Here is a 26,156-nt window from a genome sequence, read left to right as displayed (position 1 = left end):
CTCTGTTGCAGACTCTTGATTAAAATGTGACCTTGTGCTGTTACCACCCATGTAGGTCACTTGTAGCTAAACTGTAAACTCTTTTAACTATGTAGCTGTTAAACTTTAACAACGGTGTGGCAGTTTTATTTAACCTTCAGTTCCTCAGCAAGTGGCTTGTAACATAAAATTATAAAAATATTAAATTAATTGACTATCATCTTCTGGTCTGAACAGATTTATTTGAAGTTTCTGTAGGAATGTGGAAACATCATAATGTTCTCAGTGGCAAAGGAGCTTCCTGATTCTTTTTACATCCTTCCTCTGACACATAAGTTACAGATTGGTAAATGAGGGGCCCTGTGCACACAAGTTATAGTGGTCAAATAGGAGTGGCCTTGCTATTCTACCTTATCTAAGCTAATGTAGGGCTGTCACAATTATGAAATGCCTGTTCATTTTGAATTTCTAATGCAGTATAAATTAAAGACGTATAATTCCTTGAAGAAATTCATATCACCTTCTGCCTTTTATACCACTGTTTTAGACTAGGATCATCTTATGTTAAGAAATGTCAGAGTTTTGGTAAACCTTGAAAATAACTTAATGCATTTTATGTGTTGAGAATAACTCTAAGCTTCTACCACACCAAATTTAAGCTTAATATTCATTAGAGCCATTGTTGTGTTTTTTAAAATCAGTTGGATGTGGCAGCCATCCTGAATTGGGGTGACTCCAAAATTTAATCAGTTGTAGATGAAAATCAAATGATTACTTTCTGAAAGTTTCATTAAAATTGGTCCAGTGGGTACTGAGATAATTTGCAAACCTGGATTAGTGAGCAAGTTAAATAAAAGTTTTTACCCATTTTGTATTTGTATTTCTGCAGCACTTTGAGTTTTTTTGTTACATAGACTAAAACACAGTGGTTGACGATCTCAGCCTGTAAATGTTTGCAGAAAGGTTGCTGACAAGTTTAAGAAAGAATAGCAAAAGTAGAGTTTGTCTGTATTATTTATTTATTTATTTATTTTAATTTGTGCTCTGCAGCCAGAGAGACGGCCTGGTGTCCAATTGTCCAGCTGTCCAGATGTCCACCATGACGCTGCACCTGAGCCTCCTCATGCTGGGTGAGTAGAGTTCAGACATCTGTTTGATTTTTTTTCTGATTAGGTTTGTTTTTAAATTGTTACTTATTCTAAAATTCTAAAACAAAAAAAAGGGATGGAACTTGCAAATGAATCTCCACTGAAGTGACTGGATTGTGAGGTGATTGTGATGATGTATTTATCCAAATAAAAGATGAATTTGGATCTATCCTGTTGAGAGTTTTACCGACCCTGAAGCTACATGAGATCCAGCTATTTACTAATGTTTGGTTGTTTTTGTGTTTTGTTATGCAGAACTTTAAGACTGTTTGTGCTTAGCACTGACAAACTCATGTGCAACCTCTTCTTTAGTAAGGAACAAATAAGCTGAGGTTTGTGTTATTTATTTAAGAGTTTCTTAATAATGTTCAGAGTTGATCATTTCAGTCCTATAATATAACAGTTTTAGGGGATATTTCCCCTTCTGGCATGTAATGTGAACATTTAACAGCAAGATCACGATAGGTGAGAAGACCACATTGTGCTCCTTTTAAATTTATTATTTTATTTCTAGATTTTTTTACCCCTGATTCAGGCCCTCCATGCATTTTTTGTTTACTCTTACCAAAATAATTCTGTTATAAACAGAAAGTGATGCAATGCCTGGATGAATCTTCTGTCCACTTTTACCCAGAAATTGCCAAATCATGACAACACAATTACACCTGCTGTTTTGTTTTGACAGTTGCTGCACTGTTTCAGCTTTCTACGAGCAGAACGCCTTCATCCAACTCACGATTTTAAACCTCTCGTGGTCAATGAAGCTTAGGCCAATCAGGTCCATTTGCAGGATTTAGAAACTCTCAGAATCTGGGGTATTTGTGGAATGTGAAGTAAAGGATGGAGTAATCGCAGGAAAAGAGGATCAGGGATAGAAGGGGTCCATGCAGGGTTAATGAATGAGCATGATCAGCGTGTGAGTTAGAAGAAGGCCACACACATACAGATTTCCATTTTGTCAGTGTCCGTCTTTGTTTATGCTAAGTGATGGTATCGAAGTTGAAGAGAATATTTTTTGCTGTATTTTTACCCACCCACCTACATAAAAAAATGTCGACTGATTCCTTGTGCATCGCCTTTTCAGAGTCACCTGCACTCGTGTATCTGGGTCAGTCTTTCTGCTGATCATTAACTGGAAACAGGATCTGTTTGTGTGCCAGAAACTGTGAATCATAATTATAGTGGGGTTGAGTTGGATTTAAATGGATTAAACTACCCAGGTTGTGAAAAGTACACGTTCTTCACTAAATCTGTGAGTTAAAAGCTAATATTAATGTTATTTTTTACAGATAAATTTTACATCTGGGATATAGAATCTGACCTAGACAAAGTTGAAGTTTCAACAAATTTAAAGGTCTCTCAAGAATGGAAGTGTCCAAAAAAGAGAATAGTTAAAAACACGTTTCAGAGTAGCTGAAAATAATTTCCTGTCGTGTTATGAATTCTGTTTATCGTTCGCTGCCATGAAAGGCGGGCGATCATGTAATTGCCTCTATGTGTCTGTGAGCCTCTGTGTGTGGCGTGGTTGTCTTAGCAAAATATCTCATGAAGCACTGAACATCTACACCTGCCCCAAGCCTTGATTATCTTCCACCTGTGCCCACTTTCCAACCACCTCCTCTGTTTTAAAAACCTGGTCATCACTACCGCACCCCGCTGGTTCATTGTCCTTTGTTACCTGCCTGCCCCTATTCTCTGTTTGGTTTTTGTTTATTTTAAAATAAATTAGTTCTATCTTCGCTACAAAATGAATCTTCACTCTGGGTTCGCCTCCTTCCCATCCCTCCCCCCTGACATAATCAATCTTAGCAAACACTAAAATGGCTGTAACTCAGCCTTTTTTAGAAATATTAAGCTAACATTTGGTGTGGTAGTAGCTGGGAGTCACCCCCTTCACATACCCGTTGCACAAATAAAACTTTGGCATGCAAGGCAACAGGTGATATGGATTCCCTGAAGGAAAGCTACTTTCATGAAGCAGCAAGACATTCTAGCAATGAGAAATTGTAATTCTAATTTCCCAAGTTGTCAACTTCAACTTAAAATTCCAACTTTTTATGGAGAAAACTGTTATATACTGTATAAAAAACAATCATGGTATGTTCAGTTTTTTTTCTGAAAAGCATTGATTGAGGACCAACAGTGTGCTCATGCAGCTCGTTAAAGGCCATTAGTGCACATGTCTGCTGTCACATGTACTCTATGCATATCTGAAGAGCTCAGGGGTGTAACTGCGTCATTGTTGTCCAGCCCTCGGACACCTGGAATTCTTTGCTCTAATGAATAACATTTTCCTCTCTGTACCTGCATTCCTGCCTTAGGGTGTGTTTTTCTCTGATTTTTCCTGTTTGTTTCATTGACACGTGCTACACTGTAATCACACTCGGGCCAGCCAGCTCACTTTATGTTGGAAAACTAGACTTTCTTTTTACTTTAAAGGGATAGTCTGGTCCTTTTTCAAGATGTTCTGTTAAATACTTATCAGTAGTTATCAGTTGTCAGTCATAGAGCACAGAGTAGTAGTTTTAGAGCTTCAACACTCGCAACCTTGTTTAGCTTTTATGTTTTTGTAAAATTAAACAGCATTATCTTAAATAAATAGAGCAAAACAGTTTGTGCATGGTCACTCAAGTCAGACGGAAGGGTTTTGATGTTGGCACACATTCGGCAACATTCTTCACATGTGTGGTCTGTTTCAAAACACAAAGTCAGTCGGTAATTAAAACTGAGGCTAAATTATGAGCTGAGATGAAAGCTGCATGTTTAGACAGAGACAATGTCATATCTGAGCGGTGCTTCTATCTGTCTCGATCAATGAGAATATTTTCCACCAGCCCCAACCTGTATGATAATAAAAAACTTAAGTATTACAAAACAAACTGTAGTTCAAAAAGTTAATTAAGAGAGAAAAAGAATCCACCAGTGCCTTATTTTTTAATTACAACTTTACTGAACTGATTTATTTCTCTGATGCCTAAAAAATGTACATTTCATCTTCACTTAGAAACTTTGTTTGTGTCTTCTAATTAAAGTTAAATAAAGGCTCATATATAAATAAATAAAGGTACTCATTGCAAACTATGAAATCAAACACAAAAGGTCCTGAACTATATTAAATGATGCTACTCCATTCGTTTTCCAGATATAATGATATGCAGCTCTGAAATGCAGGTCTGCACTCAATGTAAACAAAGCAATTTTATCTGCATATTTTACTCAACAAACCTGAGCAAAAAAACACACCGAAACATCAAAAATGTTGGACCTCATGTTGCCATTAATGACCTATTTTCAGCCGTTTCTGCAAGTAAACAAACACACGTGGTATTTGGCAGCCAGTCACAAATTTTACTTACAAGTTTTAAATGGAAGGACAAATTCATCATTGATGTTAGAAAAGAAACTGATTTTGTTTTTTACTTTGTGAATTATTTCTTCATGACTTTGCAATAAGTACCTGAGTCAGAAGATTTCAGTGCACGGCAGATTTTATGGCCCCTTGGCTGTGCAGGTTATTTGACTTGTGAATGAACCTGTTGTGTAAAGTAACACTTATAAATTGAGGTCAGATCCATTGGTGGATGATTCTAACTTCAACACAACCAGAAGGCATTTAAAAAAAATAATTCTGTCAGACTAAAATGTCCTTTTAATTCACTCATATCTGCATTTACTGGTTCAGTTTCATTGTTGCACCTCCTGCTGTTTGACCAGGGTGTGTTTGATCTCTATCTACAGTCCACAGGTTTGCCCTCATGTTACTGCTGGCCCTTCTTACATTTTCTTTAGAAGTGGTTTGCAGCATTTACATTTGAAAAAGCCATTTTTTTTACCATCTTTCCTAACAGAAAAATAAACTGTAAAATTAACTTGATCCTTAAAATTAAGATGAAACAATTTATATAGTTTCATTAGTTTATGTACTGCAAAAATTACTGGTTTATGTTGCACTGTGACATTTAGATTTTCAGTTTTTTAAAATGTTAGGCAAAAAGAAAAAACTATTTATTAGTTCTGTAGAAGAAAATTACGCAAAACAACTTGTTTCATTCTGTGCAAATGTATTATTTTAATTTGTACAAAACTCCTTATTTAACTAATTTGTGGAAAAATTCTGAAAAAAACAGTGAACATAAAAAATAGTTCTGCTTCAAAAATACCAAACATAAACTGCAAACATCGAGATGAGAATATTAAAAGTGCCCATTACTACTGTTAATTTAAATTTAAGTATTATACAAGTTTGTCATTTTTAGTCAAAGTTACAAGGAGCTGCTTTAGAAGGCTAAAGGTTGCAGACCCCTGCTTTTGGCTGAATCCGACTCCTGCAGCCTGATCTTGTGGAATTTATCGTATTTCCTGACAGGTGTATAAGAAATATGAGCCGGGCCAGCCAGCCAGGCACTGCTAATGTTTCACAGGAATTCAGAAAATCCACCTCTGTTAAACCTTGTACTCAAACAAAGTCCAAGACATTTATGTCAGTGTGTGTGTGTGTGTGTGTGTGTGTGTGTTTGTGTTCTGAATGAATAGAAGTTAAGTAAAAAAGGCAGAACATAATCTTCAAATAAAAACAGAAAACCTCTCTGCAATTTTTCAAAAAGTCCCATTCTTGGATAAATTAAGAGCACTAGGATGACAAAGGAAAACTAGCACTGATATATATATTTTTTGGTTTAAATACAGTTTATTGTTAGCTGAGAACAACACAGACAAATACATTTTTAATGCTTAGTTGAGCATGTGTGAATAAAGTTCTCAGTGTTCCTAAATTCAAAATATACACAAAATAATTCAACTTTATTGGAGATGCATCCTATTTGTTTTATATAAATTCTAACTTGTTATTTAAATTATTGAAAACAAATTAATTATTTGATTTAAATTACAGGACCTGCATCTCAAATGGTCTTTTTTTATGACGATGGCACAAATAAAGTTATGACAGGTAGTTTTTTAAAGCCTTTCATCGTATCTCAGCGTGATGTGACAAAGTTTCTGAGAACTTGTCTCGATGTCAGTTTTAGTAAAAGCGCTCATTAAAAAACGGTGTTGTTGTGAAATGATTCTGGGTTAAGACGGGCAGCAGTCTCTGGTCTCAACTAGTCTTCGGGCGAAGTCTGCTTCTTTAAAAGCTTTGAGGTGTGTGTGGCCTCATGCTGCAACAGTTTGTCTCATTCAAGTAAAAAAAAATACCCTGAAGCTACTTTGGTTTGTTTGGGCTTTTTAAAAAGATCATTTTTTTATTCTAATCTGCTTTCAGATCTGCCTTTGAGGCCTTCCACACAGTACTGTTGATTTGCTGCAACTTGTGCAACTTTTTCTTTTTTAAATTTCTCATTCTCATTAATCCCTGCTTGCAGTATATTGTGATCCAACATGCTCACACCTTCATTTTGTTACTGTTAAGATGATTCATGTGAAAAAAAAAAAGAAAAAAATAGCGCCAATTCCTACAACTGCAAATTACAATCGTAAGTTTCAAAGTCCCTGTTACAAGTCTGCTGTTAAAGATTGATGCTGATTATATTTATACAGTCACAGTTTAATACAGTGGTTTTTATTGCTGAGGCATCTACATGAAGAGACACAGCAAAGCGTAGTTAAAACGGGTGATCTCAGACAATTTTTCCTTCCAGTCACAAAATCTGATTGATGTTAAGCTGTAAAACCACCTGATTACTTCAGATGTCTTCACACTGATGTAAGTGTGCAAAGGATGTGAGCCAGAAGTTCCAGTACAGTTTTGGTTTGAAGTGGAAGGCAAAAGTGGGCAGAGCAACATAAAATCAATACGTCAATGACAGATCAGGGAGGATCCTGGAAGGACTGATAAAACTAAATTAGGACGCAAATGTGGGTGTCTGTCTGTGTCTGTGTTTCAACAAGCCCTAAAAGTCTCCAGTATTTCCTGTCTACTCCCCACCTCAGCAGAGGAAAATAAAATTCTGAACTTTAAGTCAACCCTAAACTGGACTTTTGCTGATTGAAAGGCCATAAAAGCTGCATTAAAAAAAAAAAAAAAATCAGTAACAGACCACTCCTATCTAACAATGTCCAGTTTTGTAAATCATTCAAAACATTTCATAAACCAAGAAGACCTTGAAAACTGTTTTTCAGTATTACCGCAGCTCTAATTGGATGATTTTCTAAATAAGCAAGAAGAGATGGGCTCCTGATGCAGTACACAGAGAGCACACAGCTGCGATTATGTTTCCCACAGAGGATGCTTTTAATTCCATGTCAAACCATCCATGTTGTTCCCATCATGCCGCAGCACGTTTGCTTCTCTTTTGTCTTCTGGAGATCAGCAGGTTGAAGCTCTTTAAGGTATCTCATCCTCCATCTCCTCTTTGTAGTGGAGCCTCACACTTTTCTTAAAGGCGTTTATGATTTCTGTGAGATTATGGTACTTAAAATATCAGGATGTGAATTTCGGTACTCAGTGGAGTAATTTATAAAATTAAAAAGATTTATTTTTAATTGTAAAACAGCGCTACTCATAATATTTAGGTTGACCAACTCTGAAATACTGTACAGAAAAACAAGAAAATATTCTTGTATAACATAACTTTAGGTTGTATTTGTCCTCAGTGCAAGAAGTGGGGGACACAGAGGACAAGGCACCAGTCCATCACAGGGTTGCATAAAGACAAATGAGACACATTCACACTCTCGCTCCCACCTAGGAACAATTTAAAATCTGATCAGAGGTATAATTTGCTGAAAACTTAAATGTGACAAATACAATAGAGCGGTGTGGTTATGCTGGACCCCTTTCAGATGCAACAGCAGAGTGCTTTTAATGTTAAAGATTTTTCCTATTCAAGAAAAATTTTGAATCTGTGGAAATTTCATTTTAAAAGGCCCTGAACCTTAAAGTCAAAGACACAAAGAAAGAGCCATTACTCTTTCAGTGTGCGCTTCCACATCTTTTAAGTCATTACATGGTACATTAGAATAATATCCCTTTTTGTTTCTTTGTGTTTCCACCTCCAGCTGTGACCGCGTTTGGCCAGGAACTACCATCGAACCCCCACAGCTGCACGGAGGGAAGTTGTTATCCTGCAACTGGAAACCTTTTGATCGGACGAGCTGTCAACTTAACTGCTACCTCCACTTGTGGCCTGCATGGCCCGGAACAGTATTGTATTGTCAGCCATTTACAGGTGAGCTGAAAGCGTAAAACCAGTGGGAAATGGCTCTAAAGAATCACTCTTTAAATAAAAGAAATAAAAGAAATCACTGAGCATAAAATGGGAACAAGAGGTAATTGCAGTCAATTATTAAAGACTGCAGGCAAATTAAGCTAACGGTTTTGTTCCCTTCTGCACTTTTGTACCGTTTTTATATTTTTAACATTATTATCTTCACAGCTGGCATTTTCTAAATCAGCAGCAGTGAAACTGCTTCTCGGCTTGACGCTTACCTGATATTTTTCACATAATTGTTCCGGTCAGAATCCATGAAACCTTTTAGTCAGAGCAAATGAACGTGTGTTGATCTGCCTTTCGTTCGACACCATCAGTCACTCTTCACAACTTCATCTGTTATTGTTCCTCAGCCTGTTTGTTTGTAGTCTGGTCTCCATGAGCAAGGCCTTTCCGGCGCTTCCCTGTCCGCAGGCTTAAACACACACACAAGTCAACACGCCTTCTTCAAACACTCTCTGGATTTTTGTCACTTGTACTTCGATTCATCTTTCTGTCTTTTTTTTTTTTTTTATCCCATCTGTGATGCCGGCTTGATTTCAAGTCATTCAAAGTGTAATTTCAAAACTTGAATCTCTTTTTCATGGAATTCAGTGGTCATTTATGTATTTGTTAGTGGGAGTTGCTCAGTTTTATGTAAATTTTAGAAAAACAGGAAAACCCAGAGTATGGTTACTGGTGTCCAATATTGACTTTCAGCCTTGTCCTTTGAGCAGAGATTTCTCCCGATTCTTGAAATCTTTTGATGATATTATGAACTATAGGTGATGGAGTATTCAAAGTCTTATTATTCTAAAGTTGTTCAACTATTTTTAGATGCAGTTTTTTACAGACAGGTGTACCTCTGCCCATCTTTACCTCTCTTAAATGCTCCTTTTATACCCAGTTGTCTTACTGATCTGCTGCTAATCTCAAAATGTTCCTCCAGCTGTTTCTTATTCATATCACTTACTTTCACATCCTTTTCTTGCCTCTGTCCCAACATTTTTGAGCTATGTTGCTTCTGTAAATTAAAAAAAATACCTACTTCTTTATAAAAACATGGTACATTTTCCTAGTTTAAATATTTGATGTTTACTATGTTCTATTGTGAGTAAAATGTGGGTTTATGAGATTTGTAAATCATTGCATTCTGTTTTTACTTACATTTTACACAACATCCCAACTTTTTCAGATTTGGGGTTGTAAAATGAAACTAAAACACTTGGAAAAAAATATAAATGTGAGCATTAAGACATGCCAAAAAAAATAGACATGCAGTCAATTACATGTGAAGATAAAGTTTTGTGTTATAGTTTTGTCCTCTTCTTTGTGAAGTGCTGTTACACTTTTCTGTGCCTGCACAGCCTGCAGCTCTTTTTATCTGTATTTCCTCACATTGCACTCCTTCTGGCATGTTCACCTACATGTTTACATTCAACCTCTCTTGCATCCGTGCGTTTCCATTCTTCTGCATGTTCATGCCTGCACTTCCATTGCCTCAGGGCAAGAATATTCACTACTGTCAACTTCCAGGTGAACATAATTGGCATTCTCTGGTGAGAGGCCTCCTGCTACAGTACAGGGTAGGACATGGTGCCATCCTGGTATGTTTTAAAGGTTCTTTAGAGGCCCACACAAAACATTTGTCTCCCAGTGTTTAAATGTTCACATTTGTCATTTGTGCTTGACATTTGTCTGTACAGGTGGTGTTTCTTTTTCTTAGTTAGATCAATTTTCTTCAGAAAACCGGTGCATTAAGGTTGATTGTTCTGAATCAGTCTTTAGACTCACTCGCTCCATGGAGCTAAAAGCTCTAGCTAATCTATACATCTATAAAAAAAACTCCAGTAAAAGCTTTGAGGTGATAGCAGCAGAAAAGACCCGGTTTCAGAGTTGGAACTAAGGTAGATGAGAGGAAAAAGGATGCCTCTCTTGTACCTCTTTGTGTTAAACCACCATTATAGAATGACAAAGAAGGGCTGTCAAATTTGCATCAGATTTAAATCAATGGGTTGTCTGCGCAGAAAGGCTGACCAGGCTTGACTAATGGATGATAAAAAAGACCTGAGACGAGAAGGAGATGGTCTTAAAGCCACACATCAATCACTGAATGCAGCTTTAGTTCCTGAAAGACGAGATGAATAGAGAACAAACTGTTATAGATTAATTTAATCATTAAAGCCATTAGCTTAAAACATCTGAACTAAAGTCAAGTGCACTTAGCTTGTTTTGTACATCCACGCTGACATTTTACTCTTGAAATGATGTTACTCTAATGGTTATAAGGTTGTTAGGAATAATTACAATAAAAGAGGCAGCTCACAATTGAACAGGGCATTAGTTTGATTAGAATGGATGAGATTAGGACATGAGCAACTTCATGTTAAAGGTGAAGGGAGGTGAAGAAGACAAGCATACATGTGTGCGTTTTCTCTTTAGTGCCCAGTCGAATTTTTTTTAACAGCTATGTTGTAGTTAGCAGCTTAATCACCCCTGACAACAGCCTAATTAAGAGACGCTGTCCTGGAATCCAGCATTTCTCTGTGCCAACTTCCCCTCATCTCCCCGTTTGTCCCTCTCTCTCTCGATCTGCTCCCCTTTTCATGGCCCCTTCTCAAATGTACCCCTCGTTACTCGCTCTCACACTCTTCTTCTTTGGTGCCACTTCCTCATTCAAAGTGAAGTATCTCATGTACTGTGAAACTGTTTGAGTTTCTGAAGAAGCTCATCCACTTTTTTTTAAAAACGAGTTTGGGTCTGCGGTTGTGCTGCTCATGTACAGAGAGACCAACTGTTGAACAGGTTGCTCACCGTATTTGAAGAATGCAAACCCTCATAAAACTCTCTAAAATCACATGCTTTATCTTTTTATTGGGATGGTGTCATGTATAAAACTGTTTAGCAGTAAAGCCAGCCATGCATAGTCAATTTTTATGAGAAATTAGGATAAAAAAATGATCTGTTTTCTGTTTGCTCCATATATTTTAATATTTAAAGCCTAAGATTTCTCAAAAACGGATTGGTCATTATTGTAAGAGTTTCCATAACTGTCATAACTACAACAAATGTGTTCCCTCTGACCAACTCTGTAATTAAGCAGTCCAGGATGAGCAAAACTTCATTTAGCAGTGTGCAATGACCTGCAGTCTCACGGGCACCAATGTTTATAACAATACAGCCCTTAGTTAAGCTTTTTTTCCTCTTATTATTTCCCTCATCTCTTCCTGTCTGTCCTTCTCTCACATGCTTCTTCTCTCTCCCTCCCTTTGAGCTTTTTGTTTCACCTCCTGCAAATGTTCTTCTTTTTCTTTCCTTTGGCCCACAAGAGAGACAAAGCTGAAACGGACTTAAAACTGAGTTGTTAGAGCTGAAGCAGAACACTAGCTAAAAGCTAAAAGGAGCAGAACAGTAGCTAAAAACTGTAAGCAGCATAAGAGACAAAAATAGAGCCTGGAAATGCTAAAGCAGATTTCTAAGAGAACAATATTTTTAAAGAATTAATGAGGTCTCAATGTATTTCCATTTGGACAATATTTGTAAGTAAATATTTTGAAAAGTAGAAAAGTTACAAAACCCCAAAGTCATCTCATCCTTCTCCTGAATGAGCTGCGTTTTTAAATATTTAGCATTCACACAATTATAGGAAAACTGTAAATGTGGTTCAAAAGTCTTTGGCTTGAACTTAACATTTGGTACAGCTGAGACTTTTTATTTGTTCTGTTTTAATAAAAATGTGTTCTCCGCCTCACCAGGAGCCTGACAAGTGTTTCGAGTGTGACTCCCAGCATCCCTACGACCTGTACCACCACAGAAACAGCCACCGCATCCAAAATGTGATCTACCTCATGGACAGGAACGAACACCACACCTGGTGGCAGTCTGTCAATGGTGTGTATTTACTCTGCGACGATGCACAAGGACATGACCTGTTTGCTGACTGCTTTGCTCATTCTTTGTCATCATACTAAGCATATTAATGAGGATGATTTTTGGAGAGATAGCCCTAAAGCCACGATTCCTGCAGGTTATGTTTGAAATTTATTGACAGTTTTGGTCTTTACAGGTAAGGAGGATGTCAGCATCAGACTAAATCTGGAGGCCGAATTTCACTTCACACATCTCATCATGAAATTCAAGGTACAAGCCTCTTTTTTTAGTTGCTTTGCATGTAGTCCCATCTGAAACTAGTGGGAAAACAAGGCTAATTCTTTATATTCTTTGCTGCACAATGAAAATAGATTATTATGAGACAAATAATCTACATTTGAGTTGTATTTACGTACATCTACAATCTACATCTTCATGAAAAATAGAAGTGTTTGTGTGAAGCCTTTCATTTTTCCAAAACACGCCAAGACATGATTCTTGTCGTTGACCCAAGAGTGATGGGCCAAAAGGTAAGGCAAGGTTTTTAACCGTCAAAGTCAATCTCCACCTGTTTTTACCTGTTAAGAGACTGAAGCAAACAAAAACAACTACATTAGGTTGTGGTTGAAGCATCACAAAAGAAAACTGCAAAAGTTGGGTGGGTGGCATGCTTGATGCAGCTATTATTTTTATTTAATTTATTTTTATTTGGCCTTTATTTTACCAGGTAAAATGTGTGAGAACCAGTTCTCATTTACAGACATGGCCTGGAATGAGTTGAGTTACGAGTCGATTAAGTAAGCCAACAAGTAAATAAATATTAGGTTTTACTTTCTTAGTTTTATTTCCAAATGCTTTCTTTTAAAAAGCACCTAAAAACTGTGTGTTGTACAGACAACCATAGACTGTTTTATTAAAGACCGAGTGTCTATGGGAGCTACGATGTATGTTCTGAACCTGAGTCGCTTGGGAAGCGGTACTTTAAGTCCCGCCTACTTTCTTGCACAATCATTGTGTCACATGACCTTTCTTTTGAGCATGAAAACACTAGAAAATTGAATAATACATAGAAAATAGAAAACATGTAGCAACAAAGTCAGAACTATGGGCGTCTACAAGAGAATACACCTGAAAAAATTATCAAAAGTGTATTTTTTATATTCTCAAACCCAGTGTTTAATTTATTTACATCGAGGGGTTGGAACTAAAAACTTGTACGAAACTGTTTTTTGCCGGGTTCAACTTTCAGGTTCTCTTCAGAAGTCTAGACAGATACAATCTACGCAGATTACACTTATTTGTAAATTGGGCCTAAATATGTGGAAACAAAAAGTAATCTCAAACCAAAAACTAGATGCCAATTAGTTGTTTTTTTTATTAATTTCTTGATGTCGGACTTAGATGTTCTCGATGTTCCGCAAACTGAAATTTTCCCTTGATGTTGTGTTAGTTTTAGAAGAATTGTATGTTCTTGCCAGGACACTCTCGTCCAGGTGTGTGTTTGTTGTGTACACTCCGAAATCTGGAGTTAACATTCCAGCAAGCACCAACTCAATATCTGCTGGTTGGGCTGACATAAAATAAAAGGCTTAGATAAATAACAAGGTGACATGAGGTAATAAGGTGACTTTCAGTTTTGACATGCATTTTCTGTGAAATCCGCAGCATATTGATTTAAAATTATTTTTATGCTTTTGTTTTTAAACATCTTTAGACCTTCCGGCCTGCAGCAATGATCATTGAGCGCTCAGCTGATTTTGGACGCACATGGCGCCCCTACCGCTACTTCGCCTCCAACTGTACCAGAACTTTCCCCGGTATCCCCGCCAATGGCTTGCACCAAATAAACGACATCATCTGTGAGGAACGCTACTCCGACATCGAGCCGTCAACTAACGGAGAGGCAAGTTAAAAGGGTTACAGTGCAGTAACAAGGGAAACAGTTTTTAATTTGATTATCACCAATTTTATTCACCAATTTTGACAAAGTTTATGCTTCAATATTGTGTAAGTTAGTAAAACGAAGCACAATTATCAATGTAACTAATACTAGAAGTCAGAACTATCTGGGAAGGACATCAAACCCGACTGCCGTGTTTAAGTGACAAGTTGGAAAATCTGCTTGGTTGCCAGGCTAGCCTACATTAGCATAATAATTTGAAAACAACCTATTATTCTGCTTTTTATGCATTCAGTCTCTGTAGCAACATGTTCACTTTAGAAGTTGGACGGCAATATGAGAGTGGCAGATTTAATAAGATGCACAGAAGTGCAAATAAATTGGTTTTAATGGCAGCTAACACTATTTTATACACAAGACAGCCGTGTTGGATTCTGAGGATGGAGCTAATAAGCTGAAGATGAAGCTTATTTTTTTATCTTTCAGGCAGATATAATCTATAGTCCAATGATCTTATATTTTATTTTTGTAAAATCTGTAATTCAGGTCATTTTTAAAGTTCTGGACCCTGCAATTCCTGTGGAAGATCCCTACAGCTTGGACATTCAAGGTCAGCGAAAACTTTGTGTTTATGTATCACTAACACTATCATCAGAGTGCAACAAATGCCGCTTTGATATTATTATTCTGTTTATAAACAAAGACTGAAAACATACATCACATTGAAACTGATGAATCAGAATGGAGAAAGTTATCAGAATATAACCAGACCAAACTGCCTTTTATGTTGAAAAGACTCAAACAGTTTTTAGTCTGCTCTATGTATCTTTATATTACTGTAATATTAAAAAAACTCTCCAGCAAGAGATTCCTTTACCTCAAAACATGTTGACCCTTTTTGCATCTTAAAATTGTGACTTATTGATGGCCTCATTGCTACAAATAGAGATATGTGGATTATATATTTATTTATGTAATATATTCATATAGACTGAAGTGTGATGGTCTATATGAAGACAATAATTTCTTTCTAGGTTTGGAAATCTATTGCTAAATCTAAATGTGGGCAAAAGCTGTATCCACAGTAAGACAGTGACTTTCTCTTGAGATTTTAGATTTAATTTTGGAGTTTAATTATTTTATTGGTATTACAGCAACCAAACCAACGTGCTAAATAAACGTGCGCTGGTGCCTTGGATATATGTTCGTTGCTGTTGGAGCAAGCAAAGTTTAGGGACTTCTGCCACTGAATAACCCAAATTTAGTTAAGGATATACTTTCAGATAGATTTTTTGTTGTCGTTTTACCTTGAGGGATTTGTGCACAAGTGTTTCTGTTTTCTGGTAGCCTTGTTCTGTTCCTAGAAATCTTGGCAATTTGGAGTTTTTGTGTTCTACATTTTATTTGCTTCTTATAATTATTTTCTTCCAAGTTTGCCTTGAAAAATATTTTTTATTTATTTGATTGTGGGGGTTTTTTTCTCTCTCTCTCTCTTAGAACTTTTGCGTATTACCAACCTGCGAATTAACTTCACAAAGCTCAACACCCTGGGAGACGACCTGCTGGACCGTCGCTCGGACGTCCTGCAAAAATATTACTATGCCATTTATGAGCTCGTTGTCCGAGGGAGCTGCTTTTGTTACGGACACGCTTCAGAGTGCACCCCGGTGCCGGGAGTAGACATCCAGCAGAACGGCATGGTGAGTTAGTGAATTATAAAACCAGAACATCCTGTGCTGTTTGTTGATCAGCTCAAATATGGGTTTACATGCTGGAAACAATCAGGAGAAGGGTAATTATTGAGAATAACAAAAACTAATCAACAAAGGGCTGGAAAATCAGGAATTTCTCAGTCCAAAGTTATCTAAAGCCAGAGAAATAGCAAGAATTTTAAATGTGTATGCACCATAGAAAACGAAATGAAATGAAATTTATTTAGAACATGTTTTAAACAAAAGCCAAATGTTCTCGATACGTTAAAACTACGAAACTTAAAGCTGTTTCCTGATCTTTGCTGCTCACACTTACAGTTCTGTTCTCATAGTTGTTGTTTGATTTTTAAGACAATCCGAGCATTGCTTTTTAAATATGAAGCCTCAAAGAATTGTGGGACAGAAGAAAATCTAATTTTCTTTCATAAATAATGGTTCCTGAATTTCCTTTCATCAACATTTTAGAGAATTTGAACAGCTCTTATTATGGTTTCCAGTTTATTATTTCCAAGTTGTTAGAGTATAGAAGACCTACACCTGCAGTTTGTTGTTATCATAAAACATTCCAGTGAAAACTAATCTTATTTTTTTAAAGACAGAAACAAGTAGATACCTGTACTTTCCCATTATCAGTCACATTTCATTCTGTTTTCACGACTTGCCTTAACTTTTTTCTTATGATCTTGCTGTGTTCTGATTGGCCAGATCCACGGTCGCTGTGTATGCAAACACAACACCGAAGGCCTGAACTGCGAGCGCTGCAAAGATTTTTACAACGACTCTCCTTGGAGGCCAGCTGAGGCGGAAGAGCCGCACACCTGCAGAAGTACAGTTTACAGGCACTGTTACGTGTTCACAGAAAGTGTTACAGTTTTCAGCTTACTGATTTGAATTTGCTTCTCGAGACAGTTTTAAAGTACCAGGTCAGCTTTAGAAATTGGGATTTTTGTGTAAATTTTCTCACGTTTAAGGTTTTTATTCTTGTTTTCTTCACATTTCTGACCACTGCTTTTTGTATTTCTGCAGAGTGTAACTGCAACGACCACTCCAACCAGTGTCATTTTGACATGGCGGTGTATTTGGCAACAGGCAGCGGCAGCGGAGGAGTTTGTGTCAACTGTCAGCACAACACGATGGGACGCAACTGTGAGATGTGCAGACCGTTCTACTACCAGGACCCCAACAGGGACGCTAAGGACCCACGTGTTTGTGTTGGTGAGTCGTTTTAATACAACACAGGACTGTCAGCTTGACTACTTTAATAGTCTGGTTTTAGGTATCTTATTGTTTGTTTTCTTTGTTCATGCCCTTCATCTAATCTCTGCATATCTTAATTTTTCTCTCAGGCCAATAAAAAAAAGAACCCTGAGTGTCATATTTAAAACCAGTTATTTTTCTCATTCTTAATCTCAAGCTTCACACTTTAAAAATACCAAAAGCTGCAGTTGTAACTGACTCAGTAGTTTCCAGTTAGTGATAAAGGCCAAGCTACTTTGTTGCCTTGAGTGCTATAGCGCTCTTCTAACATTTCTCAGCATTCACAAAGACACCCTTTCAGAATTTAAATTTTTTCCTTATCTGCCGAAGCCTTTACCTGCTTAACATCCCTATCTCAATCAATCTTCTAAGTTGACCCTTTTTTGCTCTGTCTTTTTTATTAGCGAAAAAAAAAAAATAGCGAAGCGACAGTGTTGTTACTTGAGTGTTTGTGTGCCTATACTGTTAACAAAATATTCAATTAACTTGTAGAGAGATTTTAATAGATCTTTCAAAGTAACTATTGGGTGAACATCTCCAGCGGATATCTTTTGGAATCGATCTAATTCAAGACGGCTGCCACAGCGAAGCGACTTCAGCAAACACAAAAATGGCTACAACTCAGCCAATTTTATGGATGTTAAGCTTTAATTTGGTGTGGTAGTAGCCGAGAATCATCCTCAAAATATATTCTGAGCACTAACAAATCTGACAGTACTGGATGAAATAGCCCATAACATCATTTACAAGGTTTGACCAAACTAATAGCAGCATTTGTCACTGTGTGTTACTTTTACTAGTTCACCTATTTTTGCTTGTTTGTTCAGTAAGCTGTTGGATCTGTATGTGACAAATGTTGTTTCTTCATCTTTAAACAGGAATGAAGGATATATTCTATTTATTCTTTTTATTATTATTATTAAATATTGTGATAATGATATCAGTTGTCGCCACTGCACTTACAACACTCCTGGGTGAATGTAGGACTTTTGATAACTGGCAAATATTTATTTACACACATCCTAATGTTAGCGTTAATGCATGACCTCTTTGGAATATTTTTTTTTTTTTTGCTGTCCAGCCATCTATAGTAATATTGACATTGTGCACATTGATGTTGCATTATTGTGCAGCCCAAGTAGAAACTAAACCTGAGTTGTTGTTGTTTTTTTTATCTGTAGCCTGTGATTGTGACCCAGTGGGATCATTAGACGGCGGTATCTGTGACAGCCACACCGACCCGGACATGGGGATGATCAGTGGACAGTGTCGCTGCAAAGTAAATGTAAAAGGCGTGCGCTGCGACAACTGCAAGACGGGCTATTACGGACTCAGCCAGATTGATCCACTTGGCTGCCAGCGTATGTATCTGTGCCTGTTTGTCTTTTAACAGGAATAAAAAAATATTTCTGGTTTTAGAAGCAACCAACTAATCTCAATTTATGTTTCTGCATCAGCTTGCAATTGTGATCCCCGTGGCGTCATTCTGATGGATGCTCCTTGTGATCAGATCAGCGGAGATTGTTCCTGTAAACGATACGTCACAGGTCGCCACTGCAACCAGTGTTTGGTCAGTAACAACTTTTTTTCTCATTTAGTTTTTTTTTATATTAAAGCCTCATGGCACCAAGGCCGCTGATGAGCTTTCAGATCTGTCTTTGTCGTGTGAATCTGCAGTCAGATTATTTAACTTGAACTGTTTTACCTTCTCATTGTAAAGGTAGTTACACAGATTTTGGGTGAAAGAGTTTTTTTCATCAACTATTTATTCAAGGCTAAATATCCTGGCAGGACTACACATTAGGTTTATCATTGTGCATCCTGTTTTCCTTTCCTGTAGCCTGAATACTGGGGGCTCAGTAATGATCTGGGGGGATGCAGACCTTGTGACTGTGACTTTGGTGGAGCCTACAACAACAGGTAAAGACACATATAGACATATATAGGCCTAGCATTCCTTGAAGGGATGCATTTTTCTTGCCAGAGTTTTAGACTAAGCTTATTTTATGCTGAGAAGAGACAGCGTTTCAGTCGTTTTGGTCAAACCTTGCAAATGATGTTATGCACGATCTCATGTGATATTGTGAGATCTTACACTTCATACGCTCAGAGTATGTGTTGTGAGTCACCCTCAGCTACTATGATACCAAATCTTAGTTCAATATCTTTAAAAATGACTGAGTTATAGACATTTTTGTTATTGTCAATTGGCTGTGATGTCCATCCTACATTGAGGTGACTCCAAAAGTTAATCAGTTGTAGTTGCACATCCTGTAATTACTTTCTGTGAGCTTCATTCAGAATCATCCCCTGGTTCATGACATATTTAGCTAACAACAACAGTTATTGCCAAAGTTTAATGCCAAAATAGAGAGAGGGAAAGTCTTTAAACCTTTTTCTCTCTGATACACCAGGTGCATGATGGATAGTGGGGACTGTGCCTGCAGGAGACATTTAATCGGTCGACAGTGCTCAGAGGTGCAGCCTGGGTATTTCTGTGCTCCTCTTGACTTCTACAAGTATGAGGCTGAAGATGCCACAGGACTCTCCCCCGGCGACTCTACCCTGCCGGTGAGCTCATACTTCAGATCAACATAATATTGTTAGTGAACGGTACTCTTTGTGAGCAAAGAATTTAAATGCTTTTTTTCTACAGGCATTAATCACACACTTTCAGACCAACTGTGTTTCCTATTGAAAGGAAATAAAAGCTCGTTTACACCACCTGAGGTCACGTACTGCACCCCCATTGTTAACCTGTTGAGTTTTCTTTGAAATAAAGTGCACTTCACTTTCAGGTTAATTATATCTCTGACATTTATACCTGTGATCAAAACATGTTGTTTTTTGGCAATAACTTGAGGTAGAAGTTCAAGCTCATTGTATGTTTGATCCAGTTACATAGATTTAAAAGCTGACTTTTTTTTAGGGTAGTCCCTACAGCCATGTGGTTTCAGCACGAACATGAAAATCAGTGGAAACACTCAAAGTGCCTTTTTCTGTTGATTCAATCATCTTCTCAGAGCATTTGTAAATATTTCATTTAGTTTGACTTTCCTGCAGAGTGGCTCGAGTATCTACATGTACAGTGCTATGAAGAAGTATTCACCCCATCACAGATTTCTTATATTTTTGCTTTTTTTGTCACAGTTACTGTAAATGTTTTAGATCAGAAAACACATCTGAATATCGGACAAAGACAATCCGAGTAAATACACAATTGCAAATTTTAATTGATGATTTAATTTATCCTTAAAAAATATTCAAACCAACCAGTGAAAAAAACAATTGCCCTTCATGTTAAATTGTGAATTAACTGTGATTTTTGTTTTGGAAAGCTGAGTTAAATTTGACTACCCAAACCTGATTACAGCCAGACCTGTAGAATAAAAAAAAAAAATCACTTAAAAAGAGCCGTTATGGAACATGGCAAGCCTTTCCATGAGTGGTGTAGCCTACCTAATTTACTCCAAAAGCACATCAACGACTCATCCAGGAGGTCGCAAAAAAAAAAAAACCCTGCAGGCCTTATTTGCCTCAGCTAAGGTCAGAGGTCATGATTCAACAATAAGAACGAGGCAAAGGGCAAAAATGGCTTCCATGGGAGAGTTCCATGGTGAAAACCACTGCTGACCAAATAGATCACGAAGGTCCATCTCACATTCAATCCAGATGATCCTCAAGACCTTTAGGAAACGATTCCGTCGCCTGACAAGACAAAACTGAAACTCTTTGGAAGGTCTGTATCCTGTTACATATGAAACTAACACTACATTTCAGAAAAAGAACATCATGCCCACAATCAAACATGGTGGTGGTAGTATGATGGTCAGGGGTCGCTGTACTGCTTCAGAATCTGCCATTGATGGAACGATCAAGGATGACACTACTGGGTATTAGATTTAAGGGGAAATTCAATTTTCACATAGGGCTAGGTTGGTTTGGAAAGCTTTTTTCCCCTAATAAATCAATTTAAAACTGTACTATTTACTGAAAACTTTGTATTTTCTCAGGTTATCTTTGTAAATATTACCATTTCTTTAGTGATCTGAAACATGTAAGTGTGAAAGAACAAAGTTGTAAGCGGGTGAATTCTTTTTCACAGTACTGTACTGACCACCTAACCTGTTTATATACCATTCCTGAGCAAATCTTGGACATTTATTAAAGATCTCTTGTTGTTTTTAGACTTTTAAGGTCTTTATGAGATTATTAAAATTAAACAAACAGTGAAACGTGTCATTACAACAAGAAAAAATGTGTTTGGATCTGCTGTTTTACATTATTTTCAGCCTTTCCTCTTCATCCATCTATCTTCTTTACTATTAAATGTCTGTATCCTACACTTATGCCTTAGGCAAGCTCTGACAGTCCACGCTAACATCACTGCTGCTGGAATGTGAGGAAAACTGACTTCAGTGACTCTGGAATGTTATGAGAACACCGGCAACAGAGCAAGGCGCATAGTGCGATGAGATGTTTTTGACGTGTGACATTTTAATGTTGTGACACGTCTTGTTTTACTGCTCCTGGAAGGAAAAATTCACACTTCCTGAAGGACAGTAAAGAGTTTAGGTAGAAACAGCCTGTGGACACTTCTGATCTCAGAATATTTTAGAATTTGCTTCGCTCTGTCACATCGAGCAAAGCTTAGTCTTTTCTGCTACATTATCTTTTACAGGTTTAAAAGTTTTCAACAAGATTACAAACAGTGTTTCAGCCAAAGTAGTCTTTTGTTGCGTGATGTGCAGCCAGTAAATGTATTTCTTTGTCTGCTCTTAAGGGCAAAGTTCGTCCTCAGGCAGCAGACGACTGCATTCAGCATCTCAACAACCAGGCGAGGAGGCACCGGCGACACCGGCGCATTTCGAGCTCCCAGCAAAATCAGGCAGCCCTGAGACGCATCCGGCAGCTTCAACAAACAGTATGAGACTGATAAAACATTTAAAGAGTGAAAAGGACCAAAATGACTGCCACACAAACACAAAAATGCTTCTAAATGTCTATTTTGTTACATGAACATCTCAAGTCGTAGTCAAACTTAAATATTATTAAAGTACAAGTTTGATAAAGAAAGTTCTTTGTTGGTATTTTGTTTGTTTTTCTCAGCCGGATGTGACGACCGTCCATAGAGAGCGCACTCCTGGCCACATCGTGACGTGGACTGGACCCGGTTTTGCTCGCGTCAAAGACGGCGCCGGCCTGGTGTTCACTATCGACAACATCCCCTATGCCATGGAGTATGACATCATGATCCGCTACGAACCCGAAGTGCGTTTGTGTGACTTAAAAAAACGAATGCAAGCTCATTTTGTGGTAGTCTAACTGTAGATGTATCTTCATGCAGTCCACAGAAGACTGGGAGGCTGTCGTTAGTATTACCTCTGTTCAGCTGCCCTCAAGTATCCGATGTGGAAACCTCCTACCGACTGAGCAGCTCTACACTGAAACTCTGCTGCACCACAACCGGTAACAGCTCTTGGATCCATGTTTGCATGTGTGTGTGTGTTTAAGTATGAAAGAGTGCCATTGCAGCCGTATGTTTGTTCACTTCAGGCTTTGTTTAAGTATCCCAGAAAACTCAGGAAAAATTGCATCATTGTTGTCACTTGAACTTGCCCCAGCTCGTACCTGCTGGGTGAGTCAGGTGGGCAAACAAAATGAAAAAAGGCTTCATCGGAATCAGGTACGGGAAGGCGGCAACTTTCTTTACTGAGGTCTGGATGTAGAAAAATGTAGAATTTAACATGAACAAAAAGATCAAGGTACAGAGACACCCGACCTTACTGTGGATATGACTATTTGTTAATTTGTACATAAAAGAAAGTTTGCAAAAAAAGTAAATGGCCATGAAAGGAACAGAAAGAAAGAAGATTAGATGAACAGTTAAAACACACTTTACTGACATAAAGTTTGATTGATCATTTTATTTTCTTCCAGAGTCATTCACATGTCCAGGCCGTTCTGCTTTGAGCCCAGTAACCGTTACGTGGTTGCTATCAGGTTCCAGCGACACGGGGTTGCACATAGGCACCTAACTGCTTTTATTCTCATCGACTCGGTAAGTACGGGCCGGTAACCCGCTCCGCTCATTATATACTGTGCATTCAAGGTGTTTGAAAAGTCACTCCGAGCCACTAGATTGGCATCCTGTGGCTCTAATTGTGGCTCTTTTTTGGACTTGGCAGCTCAAAAGAAATAAAAAAGGCATTTAAGGTTATTGAGCTTTGTTCGGCTGATTGTAGGAGCGGGTCAGCAGGTGCATGCTGACATTTCCCCCTAATGGTGGAAAATTTTAATTCAACAGTTACAGCTGAATTCAACCTTTTCCAAGACTGCTTTTTCTCAGAAAAGTATTATAAGTAAAGCAAGGTTTTTTTCCAATCAGAAGCCAGGCTATGAAACCTCTTGTTTTTCAATCTTCTTTTCATTTTGTCAGTATTAGTCACACTTCACTTGAAAAGCCGATTTTTTTTCCTTCAAATTCTGTTAAATTAACTTGTTTTTCACCATAAATTTATTTGTTAGTTGACCTAAAATCTTATGATTAATACAAACTACGTGATTTTAAAGGATTATTCATTGCTAATCACCATCCTGCATGATATGATCTTTTTAAAAAAAAAATTTTAATAGCTGGTACTGATCCCCAAATACACGGAGCTTCCTGGTTTCCATGGTAACGAGGCAGCGGCAGAGCAGCACCGGAGCGATATGATCCGCTACATGTGCCTGGATTCCTTCCTGATCACACCGATGCCAGCTCTGGCTGAAATGTGCACCAAGCTCATCTGTAGCATCTCATCCATCATCCATGATGGCGCTCTGCGTAAGCTGGCACAAATAAGCAGATTTTAAGGACGCAGATCCTAAAGGTAGCCTAATATGTACTGACAAAATATGTATTTTCCGTCTGTTGTGTTCAGGCTGTCAGTGTGACCCTCAGGGCTCCATCAGCGGTGAGTGTGAGAAGGTCGGAGGTCAGTGTCTCTGTAAAACCAATGTCATCGGGCAACACTGCGACCAGTGCGCACCCGGAACCTACGGCTTTGGAGCAAATGGCTGCACCCGTGAGTCTGCTTTTAGAAACCAGGGATCTCGGTGCATTTGAGGCGTACTAAGTCAATAATTAATAATTAGAAGCCAAGTACAAGTCAGTAATCATCAGTAATTACTTTAATAAGGATGAAAGATTAGACTCTTTGTCTGATATTGTAGAACATATACAGTAGAATAATTATGATTCATTTTTTCTGTTTACAAAAGGACAGAAATATCTCTAATTCAAAAGATGAAGTAGGTTTATGTAGAGGTTTATTTCAAGGTTGAATATCCTACCAAAGGAAAAAAGGACAATACCCAGTACTTAACCGTTCTAATGTAATACTTGGGAAAAAAAAAAAAGAAAATGATTTTTTCAAAAGAAAAGAAAAATCATTTTAGCTATTCTGTGTTTGTTTGTTGTCTACGTGAAAAGCAGTAATTGACTGAAATTAAGTGATTATAAAAAGACAAACAACAACATGCTTTTCTTCCTGGAAAATAAGTCGTAATCATTGCCTTTCTTTGAGAAAATATATATTTTTTCTAACCAGGTGGTTTTATTTATTTAAATTTCTGCTGTCACAAATAAAAGATATGCTACACTCTTTTAGTTTTCAAAGATTTTCTGGCTTCACTCCTGAATCACTGTAAATAAATTTTATTGTGAAAAAAGGCTAAGTAGGATAATGTGAAAGTTATTTATTTTTCAATAAATTTATAACACGAGCTTCGAGTTAGACAATAATAACTCCTAAAAGAAAGTATCAAATTAAAGCAGACGGGTTTACTCTGCTACTACAAGTCATTAATGCTAATATTGTTAGCTTCAGACATACGCATTTGAATTTAAATCTTATCTAACATCCTCTTTAGCTGCATTTCATCTTCTAATCAAGGTTTGATCATGCAATGTGAGCAAGCATTCTGATTGGCTAAGACACTGGGTTAAATTACTATTATTATTATTATCAAATCCTGTAATTTATGAATACTTTTACCACTTGCAGACTAGATGGAATGAGCTTGTAGGGCAGATATGGCACAGGAGCCACCATTGAGGGTCACTGTTTTAAACTCTGCTGTTTTTCTTTCTCAACGAAACATCAACAGTAAACTCTGTTTTCCTCCCGCCCAGCTTGTAATTGCCACTCCGACGGCTCCGTGAGTCACCAGTGTGAGCCAGTCACAGGCCAGTGTCAGTGCAGGCATGGAGCAACCGGGCGCCAGTGCTCGGACTGCCAGCCGGGCCAGTGGGGTTTCCCCAGCTGCAGCCCCTGTCAGTGCAACGGCCACGCAGAAATCTGTGACCCTGAAACGGGGGAATGCAGAGGCTGCAGGAACAGCACAGCAGGACACTTCTGTGATCGGTGAGGGCAAATCATTGTTAAGCTTCCCTCATTTCCTTTGCTTTTTGTTGCAGAGCTGTGAATAAACGTCTCCCTTGTTTGTCGCAGTTGCATGGACGGGTTTTATGGAAACCCAGTGCTCGGCTCGGGGGACCACTGTCGCCCATGTCCCTGTCCAGGTTACCCTGGTTCAAACCACTTTAATGGACATTCCTGTCAGGCTGACCAAACCTCTGATCAGATCGTATGCAACTGCAAACAAGGCTATACAGGTGAGCAAACACAATATGCACACATGCTCACTTTTCTCCTGGATTTATTTATGTCTTATTTTTTTTTCTAAGTCCAGAGGACTTGTTTACGTACGTGAGTTATTAGTTTAATACAACTGAATTTACGTGCTCTTGTCCAAGGTCTCCGCTGTGATCAGTGCGCCCCTGGTTACTACGGCAACCCAGAGCGGCCCGGAGGGCAGTGTCTGCCATGCGAATGTAATAACAACATCAACCCCCAGGATCCCGAATCATGTGACTCCAGAACAGGCCAGTGTCTGCGGTGCCTGCACCACACTGACGGCCCGTCCTGTTCTCACTGTGAACGTGGGTATTTTGGCAACGCTTTGGCCCAGGACTGCAGACGTGAGTGATGACAGCTGATATTTACTCTAAACTTAAAGTTTGTTACTCTGTTTCGATAAAACATTTGTTGTC

General features: G+C 38.0%; 2 protein-coding genes across 4 annotated transcripts in view; both read left to right on the top strand.

The window, feature by feature from the left end:
- Positions 1–26,156, top strand: part of zgc:103759 (U8 snoRNA-decapping enzyme) — a 576,073-nt gene that overhangs the window by 119,644 nt on the left and 430,273 nt on the right. The gene's annotated exons all lie outside the window — the stretch shown is intronic.
- lamb2l (laminin, beta 2-like) overlaps positions 1–26,156 on the top strand; it is a 43,465-nt gene that overhangs the window by 10,033 nt on the left and 7,276 nt on the right. For all 3 annotated transcript variants that reach the window (XM_017411355.3, XM_037977039.1, XM_017411356.3), the window contains exons 2-23: positions 1,030–1,109; positions 8,127–8,296; positions 12,073–12,208; positions 12,384–12,457; positions 13,902–14,090; positions 14,634–14,697; positions 15,585–15,787; positions 16,505–16,625; positions 16,826–17,014; positions 18,238–18,417; positions 18,514–18,626; positions 18,897–18,976; positions 19,471–19,627; positions 21,840–21,980; positions 22,166–22,327; positions 22,404–22,525; positions 22,997–23,117; positions 23,693–23,885; positions 23,983–24,126; positions 25,236–25,467; positions 25,555–25,718; positions 25,860–26,084. In XM_017411355.3, coding sequence (XP_017266844.1) covers positions 1,070–1,109; positions 8,127–8,296; positions 12,073–12,208; positions 12,384–12,457; positions 13,902–14,090; positions 14,634–14,697; positions 15,585–15,787; positions 16,505–16,625; positions 16,826–17,014; positions 18,238–18,417; positions 18,514–18,626; positions 18,897–18,976; positions 19,471–19,627; positions 21,840–21,980; positions 22,166–22,327; positions 22,404–22,525; positions 22,997–23,117; positions 23,693–23,885; positions 23,983–24,126; positions 25,236–25,467; positions 25,555–25,718; positions 25,860–26,084 — 3,220 coding nt within the window. In that variant the 5' untranslated portion in view covers positions 1,030–1,069. The remainder of the gene's footprint in view (positions 1–1,029; positions 1,110–8,126; positions 8,297–12,072; positions 12,209–12,383; positions 12,458–13,901; positions 14,091–14,633; positions 14,698–15,584; positions 15,788–16,504; positions 16,626–16,825; positions 17,015–18,237; positions 18,418–18,513; positions 18,627–18,896; positions 18,977–19,470; positions 19,628–21,839; positions 21,981–22,165; positions 22,328–22,403; positions 22,526–22,996; positions 23,118–23,692; positions 23,886–23,982; positions 24,127–25,235; positions 25,468–25,554; positions 25,719–25,859; positions 26,085–26,156) is intronic.

The sequence above is a fragment of the Kryptolebias marmoratus genome, linkage group LG8, assembly GCF_001649575.2.
Source record: "Kryptolebias marmoratus isolate JLee-2015 linkage group LG8, ASM164957v2, whole genome shotgun sequence".
Taxonomy (NCBI): domain Eukaryota; kingdom Metazoa; phylum Chordata; class Actinopteri; order Cyprinodontiformes; family Rivulidae; genus Kryptolebias; species Kryptolebias marmoratus.
The sequence above is the reverse complement of the archived record's forward strand: the minus strand, read 5'-3'. Positions and strand labels throughout refer to the sequence as shown.